Source organism: Cajanus cajan, chromosome 4 (assembly GCF_000230855.2).
Source record: "Cajanus cajan strain Asha chromosome 4, NIPB_CcT2T_4, whole genome shotgun sequence".
NCBI lineage: Eukaryota > Viridiplantae > Streptophyta > Magnoliopsida > Fabales > Fabaceae > Cajanus > Cajanus cajan.
In genome coordinates, this window is record NC_138520.1 from 72,666,446 (window position 1) to 72,691,734 (window position 25,289).

The window sequence follows — 25,289 nt, forward strand, 5'->3', positions numbered from 1 at the left end:
TGAGGCACTCAAACAGACTCAAACCTTTATTATATATAATAAATATGCTGGATAGAAGAAATAAGGATTGTTGGGAGATAAAGCTAAGAAATAAAACAATTGCCACGGTCATTACAAGCTGATTGAGAATTTGACTAAGGTATACCACCTTGCTATATAACATCATCAGTTACCGGCATCTCGGCTGTAGAACTGATCAAGAGTTTTTGCAGGAATACGATGAAGAAGCTCGCGAGGGAAAATCCGCAGCAAAGTCCATGCAAGATCTAGTGACTGGAAGATATTGCGTGTATCATAAGCTCCTTGTGCAACAAACTTCCTCTCAAACTTCTCCAAAAATTCCAAATACAGCTGTTGATCAAAAAGAATAAACTTAGTTAGTACCATCACCATTCACCACTTCAAGGACAATCTCACTGTACTCAAACAAGAATATCCCAAGAGAAAAATGGTAGAGACCAGATCCTCAGACGAAAGTGCTTCTTCTCCGACCACGGCTTTCATTGCCTGGACATCCTTTCCAATGGCATAATTTGCATAGAGCTGAAAAGAAACAAAATAACACCAATGAGATGGTTTACAAACAAAAAATAGCAATGTGAATGCACTAAACAAGCAAAGCAAAACCAGACCTGGTTGGAGACATCAGCATGATCCCTTCGCGTCATTCCCTCACCAATGGCACTCTGCAGAGGCAACCTCATCACTCACATTTTGAACCAACAAGGGTAATGTTGCTTTAACCAAGTAAAAATAGCCATAATTTTTTAGTGATTGTTGGATGCAATCCAGTGGTAGGGATCACTCAACCCATCCAAGAGTTTCAGTTAATATTTCAGTTGATGGAATTTTGACATCAAACAGACAAGATTAAGCTCACCTTCATCAAACGAGACAATGATGGAAGAACATTGATTGGTGGATATATCTGCCAGTACAAAAGGAATTGAATGTTTAGTTCCAGGCTAATATTTTGTAAGCAATTTGCAAATTGGCTTGAATTTGATACCTACTTAAGTGCGTCAAGAATAGAGCAAATCATTGGAATAGAAGGATGGTTTCATTTATACAGTAGTGCAGGGATGAACATAATAAAATCTCTATTGATATTACAGGTGACCCTAGTAGTCACAGCATTCCATCTTAATTTTTGTTAGCGTTTGGCAAACGTGTTAAAACAGGATGGAACAGAAAATGTGCTTTATTTTTATGTTTGGCGCATTTTAAAATTAGTATAGAATAGAACATGAGACAAAAATAGGGTATATTTTGGTTCTACTAAGGGGGAACCAAAAGAACAGAACAGAATGCGATGTTCTATCCACACACCAAGCACTAACTTAATGGGTCAATCGAAATATATCAAACCATTTCAAAATACTTGTTAAGGCCATGAAAGGATAAAAAGAAAATTTACATGTTGGGGAAAATGAACTGTTCTACAAGTAATATCAATTGTCAAATGTAAAGATTCATTCTGCACCAAATTCTCTGGTACAAAATTCATAACTCAGCATTTTATACAATATTTATAACAGCCAAAAGCTTCAATGGAACCCACCTGCCTGTTATACAACTGCCTGTCAATATATATCTGTCCCTCAGTAATATATCCTGTAAGATCAGGAGTTGGATGCGTAATATCTACAGAAGAAGTTCAAGAAAGATAATCAGTCAGAATTGAGAGAGAATTATGCAAGATAACTGATAACATTCAATAATATTTCATCACCATCATTAGGCATGGTTAGAATTGGAATTTGTGTAATAGAGCCCTTTCGCCCCTCAATTCTTCCAGCACGTTCATATATTGTTGCAAGATCTGTATACATGTATCCGGGATACCCACGTCTACCGGGTACTTCTTCTCGGGCAGCAGATACCTACAGGATCCAGAAGAGATTAATAGTTCAATCGTCAATCTAATCGTTTGCAAAAATACTTGATTACTTCTTATACTCAAAAAGAGATAATTAAATGTCAACTAGCAATTATGCAAGCCTAAAATATTAGTTGTAGATAAATAAGGAAACTATTACCCAAAGGGAATGTTTTCTTTCGCCATCTCATTATAAAAGTTACAGTTTAAGGTAAATTACCTCACGAAGAGCATCAGCATAAGAACTCATATCTGTGAGTATCACAAGAACATGCTTGCCACATTCATACGCTAAATATTCAGCAGTAGTAAGAGCAATACGAGGAGTGATGATACGCTCAATCGTAGGATCATTTGCCTGTAATAAATCACAACAGCGAGAGAGAATTTAATGATTAGCTCCTCCAAACAGGTCATGAAATCAAAATTTATAAACAACAGTATGATCATCCATATAAAAACAATTGAAAGGTCAGTAGGTCACACATTCACCCATCGGTACTTCCTAAACATTTTCTTTCAAAATTTTACCAGTAATTCAGCTTAACGAGGCAAGGGATATGTTTTGTACTAATCATGGACATCTTATCGCTATAACTATATGTCAAAGTCTTAATTATATATCAGAAACCAGAATACAATAACCTTTTGATACTATCCAGACTAGGAATAATTGTAACATCCCAAGGAAAAATGAAATAAAATTATATTTTGGTACTTCCAATTTCTGGACAATATTGGTACAAACAAGAGCCATATTTTTCTTTAATGTCACAACTACGTAGACAAAATTACGATGAATAAAATTGGGAAGGCAGGAAATAACAAAAAGATGTGGAAACAAAAGACAATTGCATATAGGTTCTAAAGACTACCAGATTAAGGAAAAGGGTCACTCTCTCCATTGAGCCGTTCTCCTCAAAGTCACGTTTGAAAAACTGTGCAGTCTCCATGTTAACTCCCATAGCTGCAAACACAATGGCAAAATTGTCCTCTTCTCCGCCCTGTACATTGTCAACAAGGATTGATAGAAAAATCACTTTCTTCATCTTAGTGCGAGGTAAAATGTTCCAATAAATGAATAAGCAGATAATAATATTAATTTGAAGACAATAAGAAAGAAAAAAAAAAAAAAAAAAAACTAGATAATCTGTAAGGAATAGAACAAAAGGCAAGGTCGTCTAATATTGAAATTTCAATTTTTAAGGACATGTAGGTAACAGTAAACTGTAATTTAAGTACAAGTTTTAAAATCCCCAGTAAACAACCAGAAGATAGAGTGATTCAAACATCACATGCTTAATAGTCATGCAAGCAATAAAAGTTTAATTGTTCATAGAAATCTTCAACAGTGCACACATTTTAAAATCCTCATTTATTGATGAAAGCAACCATATCTTACAAAAGACCTACCAGACACCAATATATAAACCTCCAAGCAACAAAACTATTGGTAAATACAGGTAGAAGGAATGAACTAGATTTAAAAATTTATTTATTTAAATAAAAGGGCACAACTCTTCCACTGCAGTAAAATCTGCAACTGAAGTTATGCATGCACAAGGAGCATTGACAGGAGGTGCAGGATAAAATTATAGCCAAGGACAAGCGGTCAGCCCAATAAGTCCACTTTCTTTTCAAGACCTCAAACAGACAAACGTGCAGCTGAATGATGCAAACACTCGAATTTTCAATGCTAAAGAAAATATTGAAGCAAAAAGTGAGGTCCTAAACTCTCAATTCAAGAGCATTTAACATAGTAAATTCACTTTTAATATATTAGATATACCTCGAGAAGATTATCAGACTTTTCTAGTCGCTTGACTAAGCCAGCCTGACGGCATATCTGTGCAGCAATTTCGTTATGGGGGAGACCAGCAGCTGAGAATAGAGGGATCTTTTGACCTCTGGCAATAGAATTCATGACATCAATGGTAGATATTCCTGTCTGTATCATCTCCTCTGGATAGGTTCTCTCACTAGGGTTGATGGAACTTCCTGAATTACAGGGGAAATATTAAAAAAGGCAATGATAAACATACATATTCAGACTTCAAAGAAATTATATACCCGATATGTCCAAGTAAGCCTCAGGTAATATGGGTGGACCATTATCAATTGGTTTCCCAGAACCATTGAAAATGCGGCCAAGCATGTCCAGTGATACTGGAGTTTTTAACACCTGTGAACAGAAATAATAGTAGAGAAAAAATTGGAGTTAACAGTTAAACTTATTGAAAGCAAATCAAAGAATCAAAATGAAAAAGGATTCAATAATCAATAAAATGGATAAATTGGTACAATGGGATAAAGTAATCATAAGGTGATCAGATTGAAAGGAATAAAACTTGGGAAATTATCCTTCTAGAACAAATTTAATATGTAAATAGTAGACAGAAGCCAAACTTTCAAATGCCACAAATTTGGAAAATCACAATTTCTGTTCTATTTTCTTCTAGGAAGCTATCTTCTCAATAAAAACAAATTAGTAATATAAATTTTTCCATTTAATGAAGTTAATTGACAGGTAATGTAATCAATATTGATAACAAGGAAACCACCCTTCACTGTTTTGTTTTCCCAACTAAAGTTTAGCCGTGCTTGTGGGATTACTATTCTATACTATGATTTCTCTTATTTATTCACTAATATAATTTAGAAGAGAGAATATTGAAAGACTAGGCACTGATTGACCAAATTATATATTAATAACTACCAAAATAAAACTCTCAAACTAATAGTTAACATGCTATCTTGGTCATCACATAGAACCACAATGTGACTGAACCAAGTCACCAATCAACATATCCATTGACAAAATACTCTGAACAAATTTTGCATACAAAAATTTTTACATTTAATTTTGAAATAAAGTAGACAATAATAATAATAATAAAGAGTCAATACCTCTCCAGTAAATTGGACAGTTGTAAATTTATTGTCAATCCCAGATGTACCCTCAAAGACCTGGTGAATGGTACAAAACGGTAAATAAACAAGCCCACTGTTTGTGATAGCAGCAGCTAAGGATAAAACAAAACAGACAAAAAAAAAATCTGCTATTGAAGTCAATACAACCACATGAACAAAGAAGACAACAATAAACGATTTCTTGCTAACTCATAAAGATTGAGAAACAACAGATTCCTAGAATATTTGGTAATAGGCAACATAATAAAATGAGGGCATCATTCTATCAAAAATAAGGGCGAAGTATCTCCTCATGATATATACAACTACAATCACCTAGTCTCAAAAGAAGCAAAACAGATGATAAGAGACACGCTAGGCAGTTAGGAAGAAGGCAGTAGGCACTCACCTGAACAACAGCCTTTTCACCATCAACTTCCAGCACTTGTCCACGCCTAGTAGTTCCATCCCCTAAGCGAATATTAACAATCTCCTGAAATTTTGGTCCCTGATGCAGTTGATCAACATAAAATTCAGTCACAACATAAAGAAAGTGGAACATCTTCATTGAGAAAAGTTCAAACTTTTAGAATAAGCAACAAGCAAGAATGGCAGATGGGGTATCACACTCTAGTGATTACCTTAACTTTATCAAGAATGACCAATGGCCCAGCAACACCAGACACAGTTCTATATTCTGCAGCACAAACAGACAATTCATGAAGTTATCAATTTCAAAACTTAATCAACTCAACAGCCCTTCAAAAAATGTCTTTTTTTTTTTTTTTCTTTCTCTTCTCATAATGACAATCATCAAACATGGCGGTTTCTAGATTTCTGAAAAACTGATGCATATATCCAGAATCAGAAGAACAAAAGTAACGCAAAATAGGTGAATAGGGAAACGAAACTGACCCATTCCAATCTCCAAGGTCCCCTCCTCGGCATCATGAATGTTTTTTGCCACACCCATTTCTGGAAATTGAGGCGCAGCAAAGCAAAAAGTTAAGAGTGATTGAGAAAAAGAGGAATTGAAGGAATGAAGAGAGTAACCTGAGAAGAGATTGATTTGAAGAGCGTAACTGATCTGAAGAGGAAGAGAGAGATGTGTGACAGATCTAATAGATGGGCCAAACAAATTCAGGAACCATCCTCGAAATAACAATTATTGTCAGAGACGGATAATAATTAAAATATATGTTTTACTATTATTATTAATTTCAAAACCAGTGACATAAATTTTTTTCTTTCTATATACATATATCTTCACATATACTAATGATTGATCTAAATTTGCAAAACATAATTTTTGCTGTTGAAGTTATATTCTTTTTGAAATTAAAAGTGTTGTGTATTTTGTACATCTTGAACATGTATATTTTTTTCCTTAATAATAAAACTTAGAGTTTAATGTGATGTATTATGAGTATAAAATGTTTTAAATTGATTTTTAATTATAAATTATGATTTGTATAATTTGTTAGATATTTATTGTTAAAATCAACTCATTTTATAACCGTGTAAAATTATTTTACACCATCAGTGTATTTCTATTAAATTCTAAAACTAATTTTTTTTTGTTAATTTTTGAACTTTTGTTAATTTTTATTTTTATTTCCTAAACAACTTTTATTTAATTTGAGTCTTTAAAATTTTTTCATGAACAAACAAAATTTTATACTAGGAACCAAAATATTGACAAAAAAAGTTTAAGGACTCAAAGTGAAAATTGAGAAATGTTCATAGATTAAAATTAGTAAAAAAAAATATTCAAAAATTAAAACAAAAATTGTCATAAATTAAAAATACATATTTAATTCATTTTTGTACACAAAAGTTCTCTTTAAGTGTAGTTTTATGGAATGACATTGGAGGCAAAGTTTCATTATTTTAACCTATTTTCAAGAGTCAGCTTATTTAAAATAAAGTGATATTTTTAATTATTATTTTATGTTTAAAGAAAAATTTAATATTGATTAAAGTGTCAAACTATTTAAATTAACAATTTTTATAATTTATGTTAATTTTCATCAATCAAAAATTAGATTGCAAATTTGATTTATGAAAAATTAAAATGATTAAAAAATAATGACAAGTCAAAATTAATATTTGTCTTTTATAAATAATGTATGGTTGTATTATTTCTTTTAGGTGACTATCATCATAAATGTAATGTTAGATAAATAAAAATATTCATATAATATTTATGGTTTTCAATGAAAATTAATTACTATTCTTATAATAAACACTTCATATTAATATCTTAATTATTAAAAAAAAATAGTGATATGATACAAGCTAATCTCTTAGTCACCTTCGATCACCCGAGAGATGTAGCAAGATTGATGAAAAAGTTGAAATTATAACATCCAATAATCAAACATTAAATGTCATGAACTAAAGCAAGTATTAGGTTTGGATTAAGGCCAATTCAAATGGTTTGGATGCTAACTCGGTGTTGGATCTTAAAATAAATGTCAATTTGCCCAATTGATACATTGGGCTCTTAAGTGGTCCACAACAATAATAGAAATTAAAATCATTATTATTAGAAATTATAGCAAGATTAGTCCATCAACATTCATTAAATATGTACTCACTTTTTTTTATCGGTAAGTACTTACACTTACTTTAAGATGTGAAACTTTTTAAAAATTATTTAAGACACTTTTAACTTGTAAAGGAAATAGTAGTTTATTAATAAGTTATTACTTCGAGGGTGATACTAAAAATCTTCTTTAAAGAAATTTCAAATTCAGATTTTATGTATGAAAATAAATTACAATTAAAAAAAAATTCATTAAAAGTAATTAATCAATTTTTTCAATAAAAATTGGTCATCAATAATTAATTAATAATTCATACCAATGTCATATTTATGTTAAAAAATAAAAAAGGAAGTCAACATTAATTTCATAAAGCAATATGAAATATATGTTTGGAATTTACTTATTTTAGAAAACAAAATTATTTATTTTATCCACCTTCCAGGACAAATTTTACAAAAGAAATGATCATTTATTTCTTAGAAAAAATTCATTCCCATACATGTCCAAAGAGTGTTTTTTCTTGTTACATGTACAAATAGTATTTGATCGTTAAAAAAGAAAAAAAAAAAGTTAACTACAAGGTTATAATTGACCATTTAGTTTGCTTAAAAACAATTGTAAAAAAAGAATTTCAATATTTTTAATAAAATTTATCAATAGAAAATACTCAGTTTTAAAATTTAGTATGAATGTTAAAATGATTTATAATAGAATATAAAAATATGTACTTCATTAGTGACACAAGCAATTAATTATGATAAAAAAAATTTATTATTGTTGTTGTTTCAGCTCATCTATAAAACTATAACCTAGGTGGACAGATGAACATTGGTCAGCTAAAGTGCACAAACAATTCTTAAAGAAGACTTGAAGCTAAAGTACAATGTTGTTAATAATGTTATATCATAAACTTTTGGAATTGTTTATTCTTGGATCGTATATTCACGTGAATCCTACCTATATATATATATATATATATATATATATATATATGAAAGCATTAAATATATTATATCAATATTTTAAATTTTATAAATATTTATTTTTAATAAAATTTTCAATTTCTTACTATCAATTTATAGATGTATAATAAAAAATTTCTAGATGTAACGTAGTAAGTTGTTTTAGAAAGCTTAATATAGGTGAATTAGTAGCCCAGAACGTACCGTTCCCAATTTGGAACGGACCGTTCCAAGTTATTAAATTGACCTGTAAGTTGTAGTTGAGAACGGGCCATTCTAGTTGGAGAACGGGCCGTTCTGGATCGAGAACGGGCTGTTCTGGAGGGGAGTACGGGCCGTTCTGGATGGAGAACGGGCCGTTCTGAATGGAGAACGGGCCGTTCTGGATGAGTTCCAGAACGGGCCGTTCTGCATGTGATTTTTGCCCATGATGAAGAGGTGCAGAACGGGCTGTTCCGGATTCGGTACAGGCCGTTCTGGCCACTCCGGAATGTCTATAAATAGGGGTTGTGGGCAGTGAGGAGAATGTGAGTTTTTAGAGAGAAGGTCTCTAGGTCTGTGAGTTCCTTTCTCTCCCAAATTTCTCTGTATGATTCATTTTCTCCTCTAGATCACTAATGCCTTCTGTCTTTTCTTGAAATTCATATTAGAAAGCTTGTTTTGGGTAGATTGAAGTTTCGCGTTGAGCTACGAAGGAGAATTCTACTTCTTGTCAATTTTTGGCTATTTGAGCCAATCTTCAGGTGAGGGAAGCTAAAATGTTTGTTGTTTAGATTGCATGTGAGTTTAGAAACTCAATAGGAGCATGAATGTTGAGAATCCATAGATGGATTGAAGAAAATCTCATTTTTGGGGTTTTGAGAAAAATGAGGATTTTGATGATTGTGATGCATAGGTTGAATGCATATAAGATTTAAGTTTATTTCGAGTTGTATGAAGCCTATGTATTGTGTTTTGTGTTTACATGTGGCTTGGATGAGAGTTTTTGAAAATTCTCTGACTGGGATTAGGCCGGACGTAGGTTGAGCGCGTCGGGCGTGGAAGAGCTTAGAGCTCTTGGGTTGGTGTTAGGTCAGGCGCGAGCTAACTGTGCTGTGCAGAAATATGTTTATAAATAATTAATTTAAATTGATGCTTATGCATGTTTAAAGTCGACGTTTTAGATCATGTATGTATGATATATGATGTATGGTGAAGTATGATTCATATGTATGCTTTGTGATGATACGTATGAATGTTTGAATATGATATGACATGTGTATATGTGTTCATATGAGTATGTTTATTGATCATAATGATGGGTAGATCATTTATGATGTATGATGCATTATTGCATGTGATGTTTTATGACATGTGTATGATTGTTGATCATGATGGTGGGCAGACCATTATGATGTATGATGCATGATTGCATGTGATGTCTATGGCATGAGTCTAGCCTAGGACTTGAGGAGAGGAAAAATATTTTCGAACTGGAAGAGCTCACATAGAGTCTCTTGAGAGTGGTGCTTGGATATGCCACTGATATATGAGAGTGGTGCTCAGATAGGCCACTGGGTTGGGTGAGTCTCCTCTAAGTCCTTAGCTAGTGTTAGAGCGGGGTATGAGGTCGAGAGTTATTCCCTTAACCAAGTACTCGGGAAGGTGCGTGGATCCTTGCGGATAGTCGGTGGGCGAACTCCACAATTGACTTGGTTATGCATGCCAAGGTCGTGGTAAGCCCGTACCCAGCTATGTTATACCTGACGGTGGATATGGACTTCCAATTGTGTAAGTGACATCATCCGAGAAAACCCGAGTGAGGATTATATCCTGTTTAGCTGTGACCGAGCGGGCGCATTGGGCGTGAAAACGGTTGGGGTGGTTTCGGTAGGATGGAATGTCACTTATACAGCTCTATTGTTATGGAGATCTCCTAGGTGTATGCGTGACGACGCATTAGATGATTGATATGCATGGATATCTGTCATGAGTTGCATGTATTGCATGATTGTTATGATGATGAAGTATATGGTGTTTGACTTCATGATTGATGAATGGATGATTGATTGGGTTGGAAGGTTCCTTTGGGACTTGATTGGGATGCATGTGTTGTATAGATTTTATTCTGTACCAGTATGATTGATTTTTGAACTCTAGCTTACCCTTCTGTTTCCATGTGGTGGGACTGTGATGATCATACTTGGTATGGGAGCAGGTCAGGAATAGCTTGGAGTAGAGGTGACCGCTGCGAGACGGGGAGTTTGAGCCTCGTGTTTTGAGTTACCATTTTGGGTAACGATTTTTTTGTCTGTGCTTGACCGGCACTAAGAAATATTTTGGGATGACTGTACATATATGGTGCTTTATTTTGTATACAGAAACTTAGTTATTTTGATTTTTATATCTATGCCTGTATGTATGTGTTATCCAATTTAATATTCTTTTAGTTAACTAGTTTTAGTGCGATTCCACTAATTGTAGAGATCATGACGGGTCGTTACACTAGACTTCCTTAATATATTATTTACCATTAATTGAATTTCATTTGAGTTTCACTAAAAAAAATATATTCAGGTTGCACTTTTTTAAGTAAAGTCAATATAAGATTTATTTAATAATAAGAAATGCGTTCATATTAACCATTTTCTAAGGCCTGTTGCATACTTTAGAACTCATACTAACTTCTCTTTTTTTTTTTTTTTCTAGTAATTTTCCTTTGTCTCATTCTTTCTTAACTCAAAACTCAAATTTCCAAATTTTGTGCCCATCATTCTCCTTTGTCTCATTGTCACATTTCAAAATCTAATTCCTTTTTTATCTTTTATTTAATTAAAATAATACTATCTAAGGTGAAAAAATAGAAAGTTAATTAATTGTTGGTGTAAAGTAATTTTTCACAGAAATCACGTACCCATTAAACTAAAAAGTGAATCCAATGTTACATACACACTAGGGGTGAGCATTAAACCGACACCCGAACCGAACCCGAAAAACCCGAAAAAAAATATTGCTTTTGGGTGGGTTCGGGCGGGTCTTATGGGTAAATCGGGTTAAAATTTTGATTTTATACGGGTTATATTGGGCGGGTTCGGTTTTGAATTTTTAAACCCGCTAAAAACCGAACCCAACCGAAAATGAGATAAGTTTAAATTTTTATTACTTTTGTATAACTAAACAATGGTCCAAATTTAAAAGTCTTTATTTCAAGTATAATATAGCCATCAATTTGTAACTTATTTTTTTCCTTTTTCTCATAACTTAGATATTTATTTTGTCTTCTCCTTCCTCATTCAACTTCTCAACACACTAGTCCATTTTTAGAGTTATCTTTTTGCTTCTTTCTTTGTCTTTCTTTTCCATCTTCTTATCTTCATTTTGAGTACATTTTGTGTGACTGTGATTTCTTATGGTTTTGTAATCTAACTTTATATTTCTTTTCCATGTAACAACTATGAATTTTGTTATCTTTTATTTTTGCTTCTTTAGTTTGTAAATGTTTCAACTACGAATCTATTTACACCATCTATTGTCACCTTCATTCTATGTTTATACACTATTTTAAAAATATTTTTTATCGTTTTAAGCTTCATCTTCGTTAAGATAAATTGGTCTACAAAAAAATTCAAACCCGATTATACCCACCCGCTTAAATCCGAATCCGTTTCAACCCGAATCGCCTCAAATCGAAAGCTCAGTCGGTCGGATATGGGTCACATTTTTTCAAAGCCGATTTACAACGGGTTGGACATTTTTCACCCGAACCCGACCAAACCCACCCGTTGCTCACCCCTAATACACATTTTAATAAAAGTTTCTTTAGCTGCAGTGAATTTTTTATTATTATTTTTTCATTATGATTGAAAAGTACAAAATCATTGAATTTGCCTACATGTGACCTTCTTTCTGTTTTTCTTTTCTAATTATGTTTTGAAAGTACAAAATAATTGAAAGAAGCACATCTGCTGTTCCCTTACGTTACGAGAAAATATATTATTTGCGTGCCATTTTTCAAAATGCTTTTAAGTATTATAGAGAAAATTTTATCTCTTTATTAGAGATAAAATAATTAAAAATATATATAAATAAAAAATAATTCTCATCTTATAAATTAATTTTATAAATACATTATTCTAAGAAGTATGTTTTGAAAAGTGTAAAATAATTTATTTTTTTTGATACATCAGAAAGAAAAATATAAAATAATTTGAATGATGCACTTTGCTCCCTAAGTTCATTTAAAATAAAATTATTATGGGTGATTTTTTTTAAAATATTTATCATAATTCCACGAGGTTTTAAACTTAAATTTTATTGTTATTATTATAATTTTTACAAATAATAAAAATTTTGAACTTAAAATCATTGATTAGTAATAATTTTACATGTGTATATGCTTGTAGAATGTTTTTATAAAATAAATAATTATTAATCGATTCTTCTATAAATAGTGAATAATGTTTAAAAGAAATTTTTTTTAAGAAATTAATAAGATGTGATATAATTGATAAATAATTTTATTTTTAAAGTATATTGTTAGAAATTTGACCTCTAATATAAATGTGTAAAAAATATTTGTCAGAGGAGGTTAATTCTTTTTTTAAAAAAATTAATCCTTAAAAGAATTAGTCTTTAATTTTATCTGAGAGATATGTTGATTTTTAAAAGAAAATCATAGGAAACTCAATTTTCTAATTGCAATCACATTCACTGTGTATAAAGGATGTTTGTTCTCATTTATAATTGGTGTTTGGACAAAAATAAGTAATATTCAAATGAGTGGTCTTTTAAAAAGTTCTCATGTCGCGTCTTTTTTAATATAATATAAAATAATAAAATAATACAAAAAAGCATGTCCGGAATTGCAAGGATATTGTCTATGGACCATAGTTGATAATAAAAATAGGAGACCCATATAAAGTTACAACTTTGGAAGATCCACTGAAAACAATTTCTTTTTAATTGGTCTATGCCTTTGGTGGCAATCAATTATTAGAAAAATTTAGACATTTTAAAGTCTTTTTGTAATTTTCTTCTTAAGCTTTAATTGAACAAAATAGATCAAATAAATATTTCTATTTGGTTTATATTTGATATATATATATTTATTTATTTATTTATTATTAATGAGTATATATATATATATATATATATATATGTATCTTTTACTATATCTTTTAATGGAGAAAATTCTATTTGACAAGTATTGAACACAATTACATATATCAATTAGTTTATAAAAAATAAGTTATAAATTTTTATAATAAACTTGTGTATCAATCATATTTATTTTGATAAAATTAAGTTATAAAATAATAAAAAATTTACAATCTTTTCAAATATTTTGTTAAATAAACTCAAAGTTTACGATAGTTGAGCTATGCATAGTCTTGTGTGTATATATACATGAAACTTGAGATTATCAGACTAGACAATCAATATTGTAGAAGATTGTTGAGTGAATTAAATTAAATTTATTGAAAAAGTAAGAAATTTTGAATAGCTATTTGGAACATATTTGACTTCATTATTACTCTTTTTTTTTTGTTTTAAAAACCATTTTTTAATTAATTTTTCATTCAAAATCTATAAAATTTTAAAAGTTATTTCCAAAGTAATATTTTTTTTTTGGCTAAGATAGTTTTCTCATTCTCTTTTATTTTCAGCAAAGATTCTTCTTTAAGTGTTTGGGGTTGATTTATTAACGATATCATTTTCAAAGAGTCACCTCTTATTAGTATATTTAAGAAAACGTTGAATTGCTTTTCAAAATGGTAATCAAACAAAGTCTTAATTTTGAACAAAAATAATTTTAAAAAATATTTTTACCTGTTTTCATTTTCTATTTCTATTTATTTATATTTTTTTTAAGAAAAATTACATTCTATAAGATTTAAGACAATGCACTTAGCTATTCTAAGATGAATGTGTAATGTGAAAAGTTAAGGATGCATCTACCATTTATTTCAATTAAAGTATCATGTAATCTAAGTTGATGGATGTTTCCCACCATGATTACTAAAAAATATCATAACATCTTAATTAACTTCAATCAATAGTAGAAGTAGATGCCTCTTACATTTTCACTTGAAAAGAGTCAAACCGACATATTATATAAATAAATCCTTACCAAATTTGACCATGAAAACATCTATAGCATTTATTTGAAAATGTCATTCATTTAAGGAAAATTGTACTCAATTCCCCTTAAATCTCTTAATATAATTCACACCCATCTAAATTTTAAGTAAATATTAAACTCCTTATTTATTTATGTAAATAATACACTCCAGGATAAAATAACACTATTAAGATAAAAACAAATTATTAATACAAATATCATGAATAAAACTCTTATTCAATTCCAACTCAAATTATAAAAGCGTGTGCTTTGTATTTCTTTTTCACATCACACAATACATTGTAATCATATTCTCCTCTCGGTCTCTTCACACAACACCACCCTTACTGTAATCATTCAAAATAAAATTGTACAACATATCACAACCCTTAACCATACTTAGAAAGTATAAGTGTATATCCACCCACGCACTAATATCTTCCTCTCTTTTTTTCTTTTCGTTTACTTAGTTCATTGTTTGATGGAAAGCATTCTGTTGTTTCAACTTTTTTCTCCCATATCAACCAAAAAGGATCTTCTTTATTTTTTACTATTACATGTGTGACAGCTTTATCATAGTTAACATTTTAACCTGTAAGTGTTACAAAAGATTATAGAAGTCCAAATGTTTTAATAAAGAAAACACGGTCAAAAAATAAAAGATGGAGATTAGCAGAATCTGAACCAACTTTTATTTTTTCTCCTTCTCTTCTTAGCTAACGGTGTTATATATCTTAAAAGAGGTGAGTGATTTTTTAAAAAACTAAGGGAGAGGTATGTGCCATTTAGAAAGATCTCAAGGGAGGTGAGTGCAATTTTCTCCTTATTTAAATCCCTTCACAATACTACCTTTTACAGCGATTATCCTATCTCCTTGAAGGGATCTACCACATAACACTATATAGTATATAAAGCTGAAAAGAACATTAAACATCATTAGACAATTACCAAAACAATGGGGGAAATGGTGAACAAGACAAAATGATGCAAAGACAACTCTTATAATGATCATCTGAATATCTCTTCTGAGAATTGTGGGAAATAACCTAAACACAAGTATTCAAGTTACAGTTTCACATTTAAAGAATTGAAGTGTCGCGCTTCTTGTTGCACTTCTTGTTGCTATTTGAAATGAGATATGTTAGCAACACACTAACTAACAAATACTTTTGTACACACTTTCTACTAAATGCTGAAATCGAAATTTATTATAAATAATAAAATTTTGTGAGTCCCATTACTTATCTAATGAGTCTCAATCATGATTTTGTAACTTCTAAACAATAATAGATAGTGTGTTAAAAAGAATATGTCCCAATGAGTGTGTTGCTGACATTCTTCATTCGAATATACCTGGTATTGACACATGAAAATGATACATCAAAGACAAAGATACAACTTAAATCAGGTAGCACTAGCCTTTATTGGTGTTGTACGAGGTGCCAGTACGTTAAGAGAAAGGTTGACACCTCCCCCTCGAACCGAAATATTAGTAAACTTGGCAGAGCTTGCCCTACTCACATGATTTGAGTCAATAAACACAACAATCACAGTAGTATCATCATGGAAATGCCGACGAACGCTGCGGTCAATTTTCTTTAGATCTGAATATCTCATTTCTCTCTTCTTTGCTGCTTCTTGAAGGGCAGCTTTCACTAGCCTCCTTGCAATACCCTGAGAAAATGATAGAGGTAAATCATAAATCTGTTTTGTATCGTGCTAGCTACTTGACATGCTTCAGAACTTTCACCATCTAAAATTCCCAACTAAATAGCTTTAAGTTGTTTCCAAGACAAATATAAATCTAGATAGGATTTTATGTGCCAGGTCGTGAAGTGATTATCTAACAGATTTGGTGTGGCTTCAAGACCGATGTACTAAAAGCACTCAATATAAGCAAATGGCTCTATACGATAAGTGAAGGTTGGTTATTTTGCAAGAGTTATCCAAGTCAAGAGTTGGTGGGGCTCCTACACAGGAAAGAAATTATAGAAACCAGTTAAGAATCTTTTTAGATACAAGCTTAGAAGGATTTTAGAGAACTCTACAAAAAATAAAAAATTTATTTCAAGAGAAAAACTCTCAAAAACACTTTTAACTTCTATCCAAATAGGCTCTGCACAGGGCTTCATGATTCAAGATCGAGCATAACAATGTTGAGGTAGAATCCATGCAGCAGACTCCACTTACTGGAAATGAAACTTGGTTAATGTTTCTATTGATCCCTAAAGACTGTCATTTCATCCATACATCCAAAAATAGTGAAATACCCACCCCCCCCCCCCCCTCCCCTCCAAAAAAAAAGGTACAAACACGTTCAAGATATGACACATGCAATAAACCATGACCAGAAGACCAAGTTAAAGTATCTAGGACAAACAGGAACAAGAAAAATTCCACATTATTTTATTTGTCATTTTAGTCTAAACCATAATTTATCCATTTTAATCTGACACAAAAATGGTATAACAATATCCAGTATAGACATATTCAAATATGTATCTTACATGCCGGGGATTATTTTGAACTATATCAACAGCTTCTTGATTGCTAAGGTGCTCCCAAAGCCCATCAGATGCAAAAATAACGTATTTATCATGTGGAAGCAACTGGTGTACTGATATCGATGGTTCTGAGCTCAATATTGGCCTTTTGAATGGCTCACGAAGTCGAAATTTTACATATAGAGGTTCTCTATTGAACTCGGGCTTTTTCAGATATACATCACCAATAGATCTAGATACCTGCAAGGTAAAATGGTTTTAGAAGTTAAGCAATACAATAAAAGAAGAGATGGGAAAAAATGCTCCAAGTCAAGCTATGCTGCTTATGCTGATAACACAAGAAATGACAACTAAAACTATTTTGTTATTAGTTAAAATTTCAAATGCTTTTGCTTGCAGGCGGAGAGATGGATATGTTGTAGAGCAAAACAGAAAGAAGTATAAAGAGATTTGAGAAGTAAATTAATCAAGTTGATATGTCCTAAAATAAAAAGTGAGAGAGTTCATAAAGCTTAATACAAGGATTATCAGTAAGGATCAAGAAAAGAATTAGACGTGACGTGACAATCTCAAGACTCAAGGTCCAAGTTATTTGCAAGAAAATGGAAAAACAAAAAATAGTTACTAATTTTTACTGAATAATATAGACATCTCAATATGCACATTCAGCTTCAATAAATTAAATTCTTATCAAATCAAAATAAAAACAAAAGAAGTTGCCATAACAAAATTACATTAAGCTGGGGGAATTTGAGTATTTGTACACTTATAGCTTCAGGAGTTCTATTGTAAAAAACAATATGAAAAGAAAATTGCAGCACCTAGAGATGCCGACAAAATTTAGGGCAATTCCTTTATTGTTCTATGAAATCTTATTTCGCAATTCCATGCAAATGAGAGTTTTCTGGTAATATAGAGTCATTTTGAATACCATTAACAAATTAAATGTTAACGCTATTAAGCTGAATTGCATAAAAAATCCATTGATGTCGGGAGAAATAACTAGGGCCTTCTTCCATACACAAAATTGACACCATAATTTCTCAGTTCTTTTACTATCTCATGCCATTCCCCATCCTTTTAATATAGCATAGTTCCTATATTATTTAGATATTCTTCGTATCCTCAGAACATGATATTGCATTCTTAAAACTGAAAAATTTGCATCCAATACTAAAATATTAAAATTTAAAATGCTATTAGGAGGTGAGGTTAATGCTTCGAGAGTTTAGGAATCAATTGTCAATCTAAATGTGCTTGTAGCACCTAGTGTAGATAAATAGCATCTATCAGATAGAAAACAAATTTTATCCGCTATAGAATTGTAGTTGTACCTGTATAAGGCCCTTCACACGCCACACATTATGCTTCAAAACAACAATGTTTGGATCATCAGGGTGCAAAGATTGCAACTCATGTCTAACGGACTCTATTGATGCATTATGCTCTGGTGACAATTGCATGGCTAAAACCTCCCCAGTTGCCTTGACTGCTCTCCCCAAAACAGCACGGGAATCACCGAGATTTGCTATATAAAGGGTTCCATTACAAATAACACCAACAAGACAACATGATCCAACAGCTGCAATCTGTGGTTTCATTGACCACTCTCTGGCAACAAGTGACATAAATCCCTCTTCTGTTGCTTGGATTGCCTTGCGAATTACATCCACTGACATTGATTGTTGCTCTGCAGTAAATCCTGAAATTTAATAATTAAGCATGAATAATTTGAAATTATGCAGAGAACGATCAAAACAACGCTAAATCCTTCATTGATCATGCAAATACCCGGGAAAACAACAAAAAGCTTTATCCTACTAGGTGAGGTAGGCAAAGACAAAAACCACAATTTCCATAATTTCAACTCTGCGTGTATATTAATCTTTTTCATGCTATAACTTGCATATAGTTGATATAATGAAAGGAGAAACAAGTACTAGGAATAAAAACCATCCCTAGCCACCATATGTTGCACAAAAGAATGAAACCGTATTAAGTCATTTGTGATGCTCAAACAATCTATTCAGGTAAGAACAAAAATAAAGAAAATAAATCCCTTAGTAACATCTATTTGGTTTCACAAAGCAAAAAAATTGTCTCTTTGATATCAAAATAGGCAGCATAATACAAACCCTTCTACTATCTAATCTTTCGAGCCACTTGAGTCCATCTTTACACCCACAGCTCACTGTAGTAATAACTATATAATGTTCGGAATTGGAAGGAAAGGAAAATATGACAAAGGAACAAGTACAATCTATGCCAACAAAGAAAAAGACTTTAAGCATTCACAAATCTTCATGTTGCTTACTCTTGAGATGGTGAAGTAAGTGATCATTGATAAACCGCGATGTCTCGGGCCCTCCATGCCCATCATAGACACCAACAAGGGTACCATAAGGACTGGAATCGCTGGAGCTCAAGCTGCCTGATTCAAATTGGCTCTGATCCTCCAGCAAGTTGTTGGCTTGGACCACAGCCATTGAAAAGTCGCCATGTAAGTGCTGCCCCAAGTCTTTGTACCACAAGAGTCCATCCTGTTTACCTCCAGCATCTGAACCAGTGTGCACGTATCGACTTGAATTTGGTCGAAAGCAGGCCGTCAAATAGTTCATCAACTCTGATAACATCCCTCATCTTGCCACACAACCTTCAGAAGTTTCCACATCTATCAATCACCCAAGAACAACTTCACCCCCAAGAATATTCAGCCACTATGATCCTGCACTACAACAGTCACTACCACAATGATCAATCCACAAGCACAAATACAAAACTACTGATGATATCAAATTAAGGTGCAATTTCAAATAAAAGAAGCCAACTTCTAAAGGATGAATGATGAATCGTAATCTGAGACAGAAACTAGCTTTTCCGATCAAAACTCTTGCTTTTATTACTTTTTTTAATCACGAGTTCACAACAAAAACTATAACCAAGTACAGCCTCCAACTATATGAAAAACTCAATCAAGAGGAAGAGGTGAAACTTATACTTCTTTTTTTTGTCTTGTATTTCGAAAGAAGAGTTTTAAAAAACATTATTCCTCATTTTGGTCGGCTCATTGGAAATTTCACATTCACATTGGAAATGAAACCCCAACTCATACTAATCTTCATAAAAGCCAATAAAGACAACAAAGTAGCTTTTTGATCAAGTATATACATATAGAAAAAATAAAATAATCAGAAGAGATATCTCACCCCAACAATTAGACTATTGACTGGAAGCTATGTTGGATGATGCTCCAGTTGAAGAAGAGAATGATCAAATTAAGAGTATGTGAAACCAGTAGATCTGTGGATCCAACAAATCAAAATAAAAAACAAAGTGGGGTTGATTTTCTTCTTTCTTTTTTATATATGTGTGTACCACTGTCTATGCTGCAATCTAGTTGTGTTGTCTATGTAGATGGTGGGAAAAAATATTGATGAAGAGGTACATGGAGGAATTAAAAATTGAAACTTAAGTTATTTTATTTTGTTGAAAATTAGTTAAACTGAAACCCTTTCCTTTTGCTTTTCTTCAGTTCAGCAGACAAGCCCCATAAAAGGCCAACAATGGAGAACTGAAAGCCAGCAAAGCAGAGCGGTGAGAGAGACAATGATGCATGTAAGATGGGCAATGTGATGATAGTTTATAATTTATATGATAAAAACCAATTCCCACTCATTTTGGGTTTAGTCAATGGTGTGGGCATTCAATGAAAAAGGAACCGCATCAGGACACGTGGAATATCTGGTGTTTTACAGCTTTTAAAATATCTAGAATGGTACACGTGTCTCCTTTATAGGTGGGTGACACGAAAGAGCTGTGTGTTAGCAAGTGAAGTAGAAAAAAAATGCGGATTTATTATTTTACGTGACATTCCTAGCTAATAAAATTTCGGTCTTTATTTAAAAATAAAAAATAAAAAGATAAAATATTGATGTCAGATATTTTGATAAGAATCTAAGTAAAAATCTCGTGATACATTTTGGAAAATTGCTTATTTCACCAGCGGTCATTAATCCTTGTTTTTAGTTTTTCAAATTTAAAATTAATTTTTTAATTTATGTAATTTCAAAAAAAATTATGTCAGTCTTTATACTAACTAATGTCTTTATTAATGAAAACATCATATTAAACCTAATTGATAGTATATAATTATCTCAACTTATCACTTTTAAATACATTATTGGTAATCTAAAAGATTAAAAAAAATTATAAAAATTATAAAAACTAAAATTAATTTATAAATTTGAGAGACCAAAAATAAATTTATCTTAAATTTGAGATATTAGAAACATATTTAAGAGAAAAAAAAGTGTTAAAACTTGAAAAAATCTTTCTTTAGTAAACCTACTCTATTTAACCTAAATAAGATGAGATCTAAAACAAATTTCATACATAAGAGGTCCAAGTCTAAAATATCACATTTTTTAGGTGATGTTGGGACCAATTTGATTGTGAAAGGAGTTGTTGTAAAACTTGACTAAAATCCATGTAGAAAGGAGTTGTTTAAACACTTTACTTAAATCCATGTTCCGAGTCAATATTCCAAGTGATTGTTAAGGACCGTAGTTACATATTTTGGTCAGTTGATTATACAGTTGACTAGTTAGAGGCTTCACCTAAGTAGAAGTCCAAAACCGTTGCCATAGAAGGGTTTAGTTAGGTATCTTCGAGCATGACTCTCCCCTAGCATATAGATTATAGGCAAGGGATAAGAAAATATTTCATGAATCTTATTAGATGAGTTCAAATTGAAATAATGGATTCGTTCAAGTTCTCTGAAGGTTGTATTAGCTTATCGTCAACCTGTAGATTTGTTGGTGACAGTTGGCGAGGGATAAAATCGTAAAGCTGATAATTATTGCAGTAAAACTTAAAAAAAAAATTGTTTCATAGAAAAGAAAACTAAACTCACATGAACTACTACTAGTAGTGTTTCGGAATGAAATATACCAAAGGTTCAGGGGGGTTTGTATCAATTTGAAAACGGAATTTCCTCACCACAATTCTAACTTTGGTAAAAATGTGTCTCGACTAAATATTTTTGCCTCACAAAAGCCCCATTGGCTAAGTACGCTACATATGCCTTCAGGAAATTAGTAAATACGTGATCAAAATTTCAGCATCTTGGTAGAGTCTTCATTGAGAATATGGTGTAAATGCCGTGGAGTCTATTCGCTCTATCCTATAGTAACGCTCTCCTTTTCCAATGGGTAACAACTGACTAGAGCACCCCAAGATACACATAGTCAGTGTCTATCCCAAAGATAATTCTTAAGTCAACAGAGTTTGGTTAAACGTTAGTCATTTAGTTCAAGCTAACAACCTTCTTGCAAATGTGACGGTTCAATTTGAATATGACAATTCAACACAAAATTATGTTCAAAATGTTCCTAAGCGTTATACCACTGCTAAAACTACAAGGCAAGAGCTTAGAATAATAATATAAAAAAAATTGTGCCAGATATCAACAAAACATCATACTAGCACTAATTATAGTTGTTCACCCAGCAGAACTAAAGCCAAATGACTTGACAATAGTGCTCACTCTTTCGGCAAAAGTTCTGGAGGTTATCTTTTTGCCTGGCACATGGAATGGGTTTGAAACTGCATCTACGTATGCAGCATGGAACCTCCTGAAAAACTGTACAGTAGTACAATCCACCAGAAGTTAAGTTAGCAAGGAGAAAACTACATCAAATAGTATAATACTTCATAGGAGGTTAAAATCTCTCTCGAGTGATGAGACAAAATGAAAAGAAGTAGCTAAATCCGCGTATTCATATATCCTATAAATATTACCCATTAGTATGCTATTAACAAGAAAATGCACACGAAACAAATATAATAACATAGTGATATTGAAAATAGTAAAAAATTTAAGTACCTTATTGAAAGAAATCATATAGGAGCTCTTATAAATTAACAACTAAAGTCAGAAACAAAAGCAACAATTTCATCAATGAAGAAAATGACAGCCAGGAACCACGAAAATGTCATATTCTTAAGTGAAAGTGGGAAACATTTGTGTCAACAATAAAAAATAAAAAAAACTAATTCAAGCTTTTTAATTTAAATAAAACAAAATTATTACCAAACACTAGAATGCCTTAGAGAACAAAGTAAAACAAAACAAGAAAAAACCATCAACAAAAGGGCATACCAATCCCTTCACATTTCTATCATCAAATCCCTTGAAGATGGTGGAGTATCAAAGGGAAGCCATGAAAATGACTCTATATTAAAACATGCTAGTCTCTCACCTAAAACACTAAATTACTTTTATATGATATGTCAATAATTCTCTCGTAACTGAACTTAAATTCAATCACGTAAGTTAACACTTAACAGGATCATGACTACAGAGAATATTTTGCCATAGTTTTTTCTATCTACCACTACTTTGAAGAGGTAGCTGTGCAGAGGAAGATCTGTACAAATAGTGAAAGAATAAAAAATAAATGATAAGAGTAGTGATGTCTCAACCTATTGTTCCATTCCCTCCACACTCTCCTACCCTCCTTTTATATTCTACCGGATTCCCTCCCTTGCCCTCCTAATCCTACTTCCTGCCACTGATGCAGGTAGTTACAATTCAGATACCTAAGATACTCTCTCCTTGCGTTTTCCATCATCACCAGTACGGGCTACTAATACCCTGCTTCCCATTCTATCGTAACATCCACTTGATAACTGTGCCAATAAAAGCCAAATTCTATGTATAATAGGTACAATGGCAATAACAACCACAAATTTTAAACATCGAATCACCATTCATTGCTCATGCTTAACAAAACATCATCATTTCCTATAAGAATTGACATATGCTCCAAATCTTAAAAAATAATTGGTATCAGTAGTTAAATTATATGACAGGACAAGCTATCCAATATCTTATGACCAAAATCTTGGGATCAAAATAATGTACCACCTATCAGTATTTACTTCAATATATACTGAATATCATTGCTAAAAGCATTATTACCTCACGAGTTATTTACTTCCATTCATGAAGACAAAGGAACTTCTCTAAGTAGAAAACATAATTCCACGAAACTTCACCAGGGAAATGAAAGAAAACAATCAATGGTCACCAAATATACTCACATTTCTTACATCCGCATCTTTAACATCCAGATCCGTGGTCACCAAGATAAATTTCACCTTCGTATTAGTCAGATATCCATATCTGCAAATCAAATCTCATTATGAAACATAAAAAAAGGCAAATCCACAAACTTTCCGTTGTTAGATCGAGGATAAATCAAATAAAATTTCTCTAACAGACAACAAATGCACTCACACTTTGTAATTTTCAATAGGATAAAGCAGTCCCAGAAACGTCTCATTAAGCATCGGTCCAGACTTTTTAGGATTGTTCACTGCCAAGTAAACACATTCCATGAGATTCAGAGTTACCCCTAAAATTGAGGTACAGATTTTTCCTTTCTTACTAAACTTAAGGATCTCAAAATCACAACCATTAGCATCAAAAACAAAATATCGCATAACATAAAAAACTTCAAAATCTCAAAAACATAAAACCTAGGGTTCCAAAACGAAGACGAAAGCATAGTAAACGCAAACGCACCTCGCTCGTCGACGACATCGAGCGAGCAATGGACGATGTGGTGGAGTTTGAGAGCGTCATCGGCCTCCGTGAAGCTCTGAATGTAGAGCGGATTGTTCTGCGCGATTCCAGGGGAAAGAAGAGTTCGGGTTTAGATCGGCGATAGAAAACGGGCAATTTCACCGGCGATAGGTTAAGGAGACTGACCTGGTGACCGACGACGGCGACGCAGACAATCATGTTGTTCTCCGGCAGAGTGCCGACGCCGATCGGGGACTAGCTCGGTTACGCTGCACCCGCACCCACCGAATCGATGGACTGAATATTGAAAAGGGTTGTAAGAGAAGGAAGCAACCCACCGCAGTAGGCAGTGTTCTGGTGTGGATGGGTCTACCGGAATTAAAATTGCACATTATGCAACTCTCCTTAGTCCTTAGAATTATTTACCTCTCTTTTTTACTTTTCTTTTTTCTTTTTCTTTTAAGTTTTACATTCTCTTTTTCCATTTATGAGTTCTAATTGTATTTTTTTTTTTTTTACTAAGGAGTAGGAGAATCGAGTGAAGTTTTATTTGCACACATATATGATGTTTTAGTTGCAAAATGATGCTATAATATCAATTTCTATTTTTATATATTAAATTTGAGTTATTTCAAGGGTATGAAATTTTCCCAATCAATTTTATTTCAAGGTGTTCTTAATTTAGACGGCTTGAACATGCATGAAGAAAATCGGTAGAAATCTAGATTAATAAGTTAAGATATTTATAAACTCTTTTATCTAACTTAAAAATTTGTTAAACCAAAATAAAAATATAT

The 25,289-nt window shown here is 32.2% G+C and overlaps 3 protein-coding genes across 5 annotated transcripts; all 3 read right to left on the reverse strand.

Moving 5' to 3' along the window:
• LOC109788765 (V-type proton ATPase subunit B 2) lies at nucleotides 1-5,995 on the reverse strand. Its single transcript, XM_020347584.3, has 15 exons — nucleotides 5,843-5,995; nucleotides 5,705-5,764; nucleotides 5,431-5,486; nucleotides 5,199-5,297; nucleotides 4,787-4,846; nucleotides 3,950-4,061; nucleotides 3,669-3,877; nucleotides 2,755-2,883; nucleotides 2,100-2,237; nucleotides 1,733-1,883; nucleotides 1,562-1,644; nucleotides 881-928; nucleotides 633-686; nucleotides 460-543; nucleotides 1-351 (listed from the first exon to the last, which is right to left on the reverse strand). The coding sequence occupies exons 2-15, from the start codon at nucleotides 5,760-5,762 to the stop codon at nucleotides 166-168; spliced, it is 1,467 nt and encodes a 488-aa protein (XP_020203173.1). The 5' UTR covers nucleotides 5,763-5,764; nucleotides 5,843-5,995; the 3' UTR covers nucleotides 1-165.
• Nucleotides 5,996-15,382: 9,387 nt separating this feature from the next.
• Nucleotides 15,383-20,592, reverse strand: LOC109788772 (putative protein phosphatase 2C 79). Of its 3 annotated transcripts, none has more exons than XM_083073008.1 (5): nucleotides 20,111-20,592; nucleotides 19,219-19,629; nucleotides 18,239-18,594; nucleotides 16,908-17,144; nucleotides 15,383-16,074 (listed from the first exon to the last, which is right to left on the reverse strand). In XM_083073008.1, exons 2-5 carry the CDS (start codon nucleotides 19,535-19,537, stop codon nucleotides 15,805-15,807), a joined length of 1,182 nt encoding a protein of 393 aa, XP_082929134.1. In that variant the 5' UTR covers nucleotides 19,538-19,629; nucleotides 20,111-20,592; the 3' UTR covers nucleotides 15,383-15,804. The 3 variants fall into 3 exon arrangements, with proteins under 3 accessions (XP_082929134.1, XP_020203180.1, XP_020203179.1); XM_020347591.3 differs by having other exon boundaries at nucleotides 18,239-18,606; nucleotides 19,219-19,634; nucleotides 20,111-20,580; XM_020347590.3 differs by having other exon boundaries at nucleotides 18,239-18,606; nucleotides 20,111-20,578.
• A 1,636-nt stretch (nucleotides 20,593-22,228) lies between these two features.
• Nucleotides 22,229-24,876, reverse strand: LOC109788768 (SNARE-like superfamily protein). The gene is made up of 5 exons (XM_020347587.3): nucleotides 24,679-24,876; nucleotides 24,493-24,589; nucleotides 24,205-24,283; nucleotides 24,009-24,090; nucleotides 22,229-22,545 (listed from the first exon to the last, which is right to left on the reverse strand). Exons 1-5 carry the CDS (start codon nucleotides 24,709-24,711, stop codon nucleotides 22,405-22,407), a joined length of 432 nt encoding a protein of 143 aa, XP_020203176.1. The 5' UTR covers nucleotides 24,712-24,876; the 3' UTR covers nucleotides 22,229-22,404.
• Nucleotides 24,877-25,289: the final 413 nt, after the last annotated feature.

What these genes read in the sequence shown, in the direction of transcription:
- LOC109788772 (XM_020347591.3), bottom strand. Translation starts at nt 19,537, where the DNA reads ATGTTATCAGAGTTGATGAACTATTTGACGGCCTGCTTTCGACCAAAT. An exon ending in CTTACTTCACCATCTCAAGA is followed by an intron (nt 18,607 to 19,218) that starts GTAAGCAACATG and finishes ATTAAATTTCAG; the next exon opens with GATTTACTGCAGAGCAACAA. An exon ending in TTCAAAATAATCCCCGGCAT is followed by an intron (nt 16,075 to 16,907) that starts GTAAGATACATA and finishes TCATTTTCTCAG; the next exon opens with GGTATTGCAAGGAGGCTAGT.
- LOC109788768 (XM_020347587.3), bottom strand. Translation starts at nt 24,711, where the DNA reads ATGATTGTCTGCGTCGCCGTCGTCGGTCACCAG. An exon ending in CGATGTCGTCGACGAGCGAG is followed by an intron (nt 24,284 to 24,492) that starts GTGCGTTTGCGT and finishes TTTACTTGGCAG; the next exon opens with TGAACAATCCTAAAAAGTCT. An exon ending in CCTATTGAAAATTACAAAGT is followed by an intron (nt 24,091 to 24,204) that starts GTGAGTGCATTT and finishes TTTGATTTGCAG; the next exon opens with ATATGGATATCTGACTAATA.
- LOC109788765 (XM_020347584.3), bottom strand. Translation starts at nt 5,762, where the DNA reads ATGGGTGTGGCAAAAAACATTCATGATGCCGAGGAGGGGACCTTGGAG. An exon ending in GTGAAAAGGCTGTTGTTCAG is followed by an intron (nt 4,847 to 5,198) that starts GTGAGTGCCTAC and finishes ACCATTCACCAG; the next exon opens with GTCTTTGAGGGTACATCTGG. An exon ending in GGCTTACTTGGACATATCGG is followed by an intron (nt 3,878 to 3,949) that starts GTATATAATTTC and finishes CCTGTAATTCAG; the next exon opens with GAAGTTCCATCAACCCTAGT.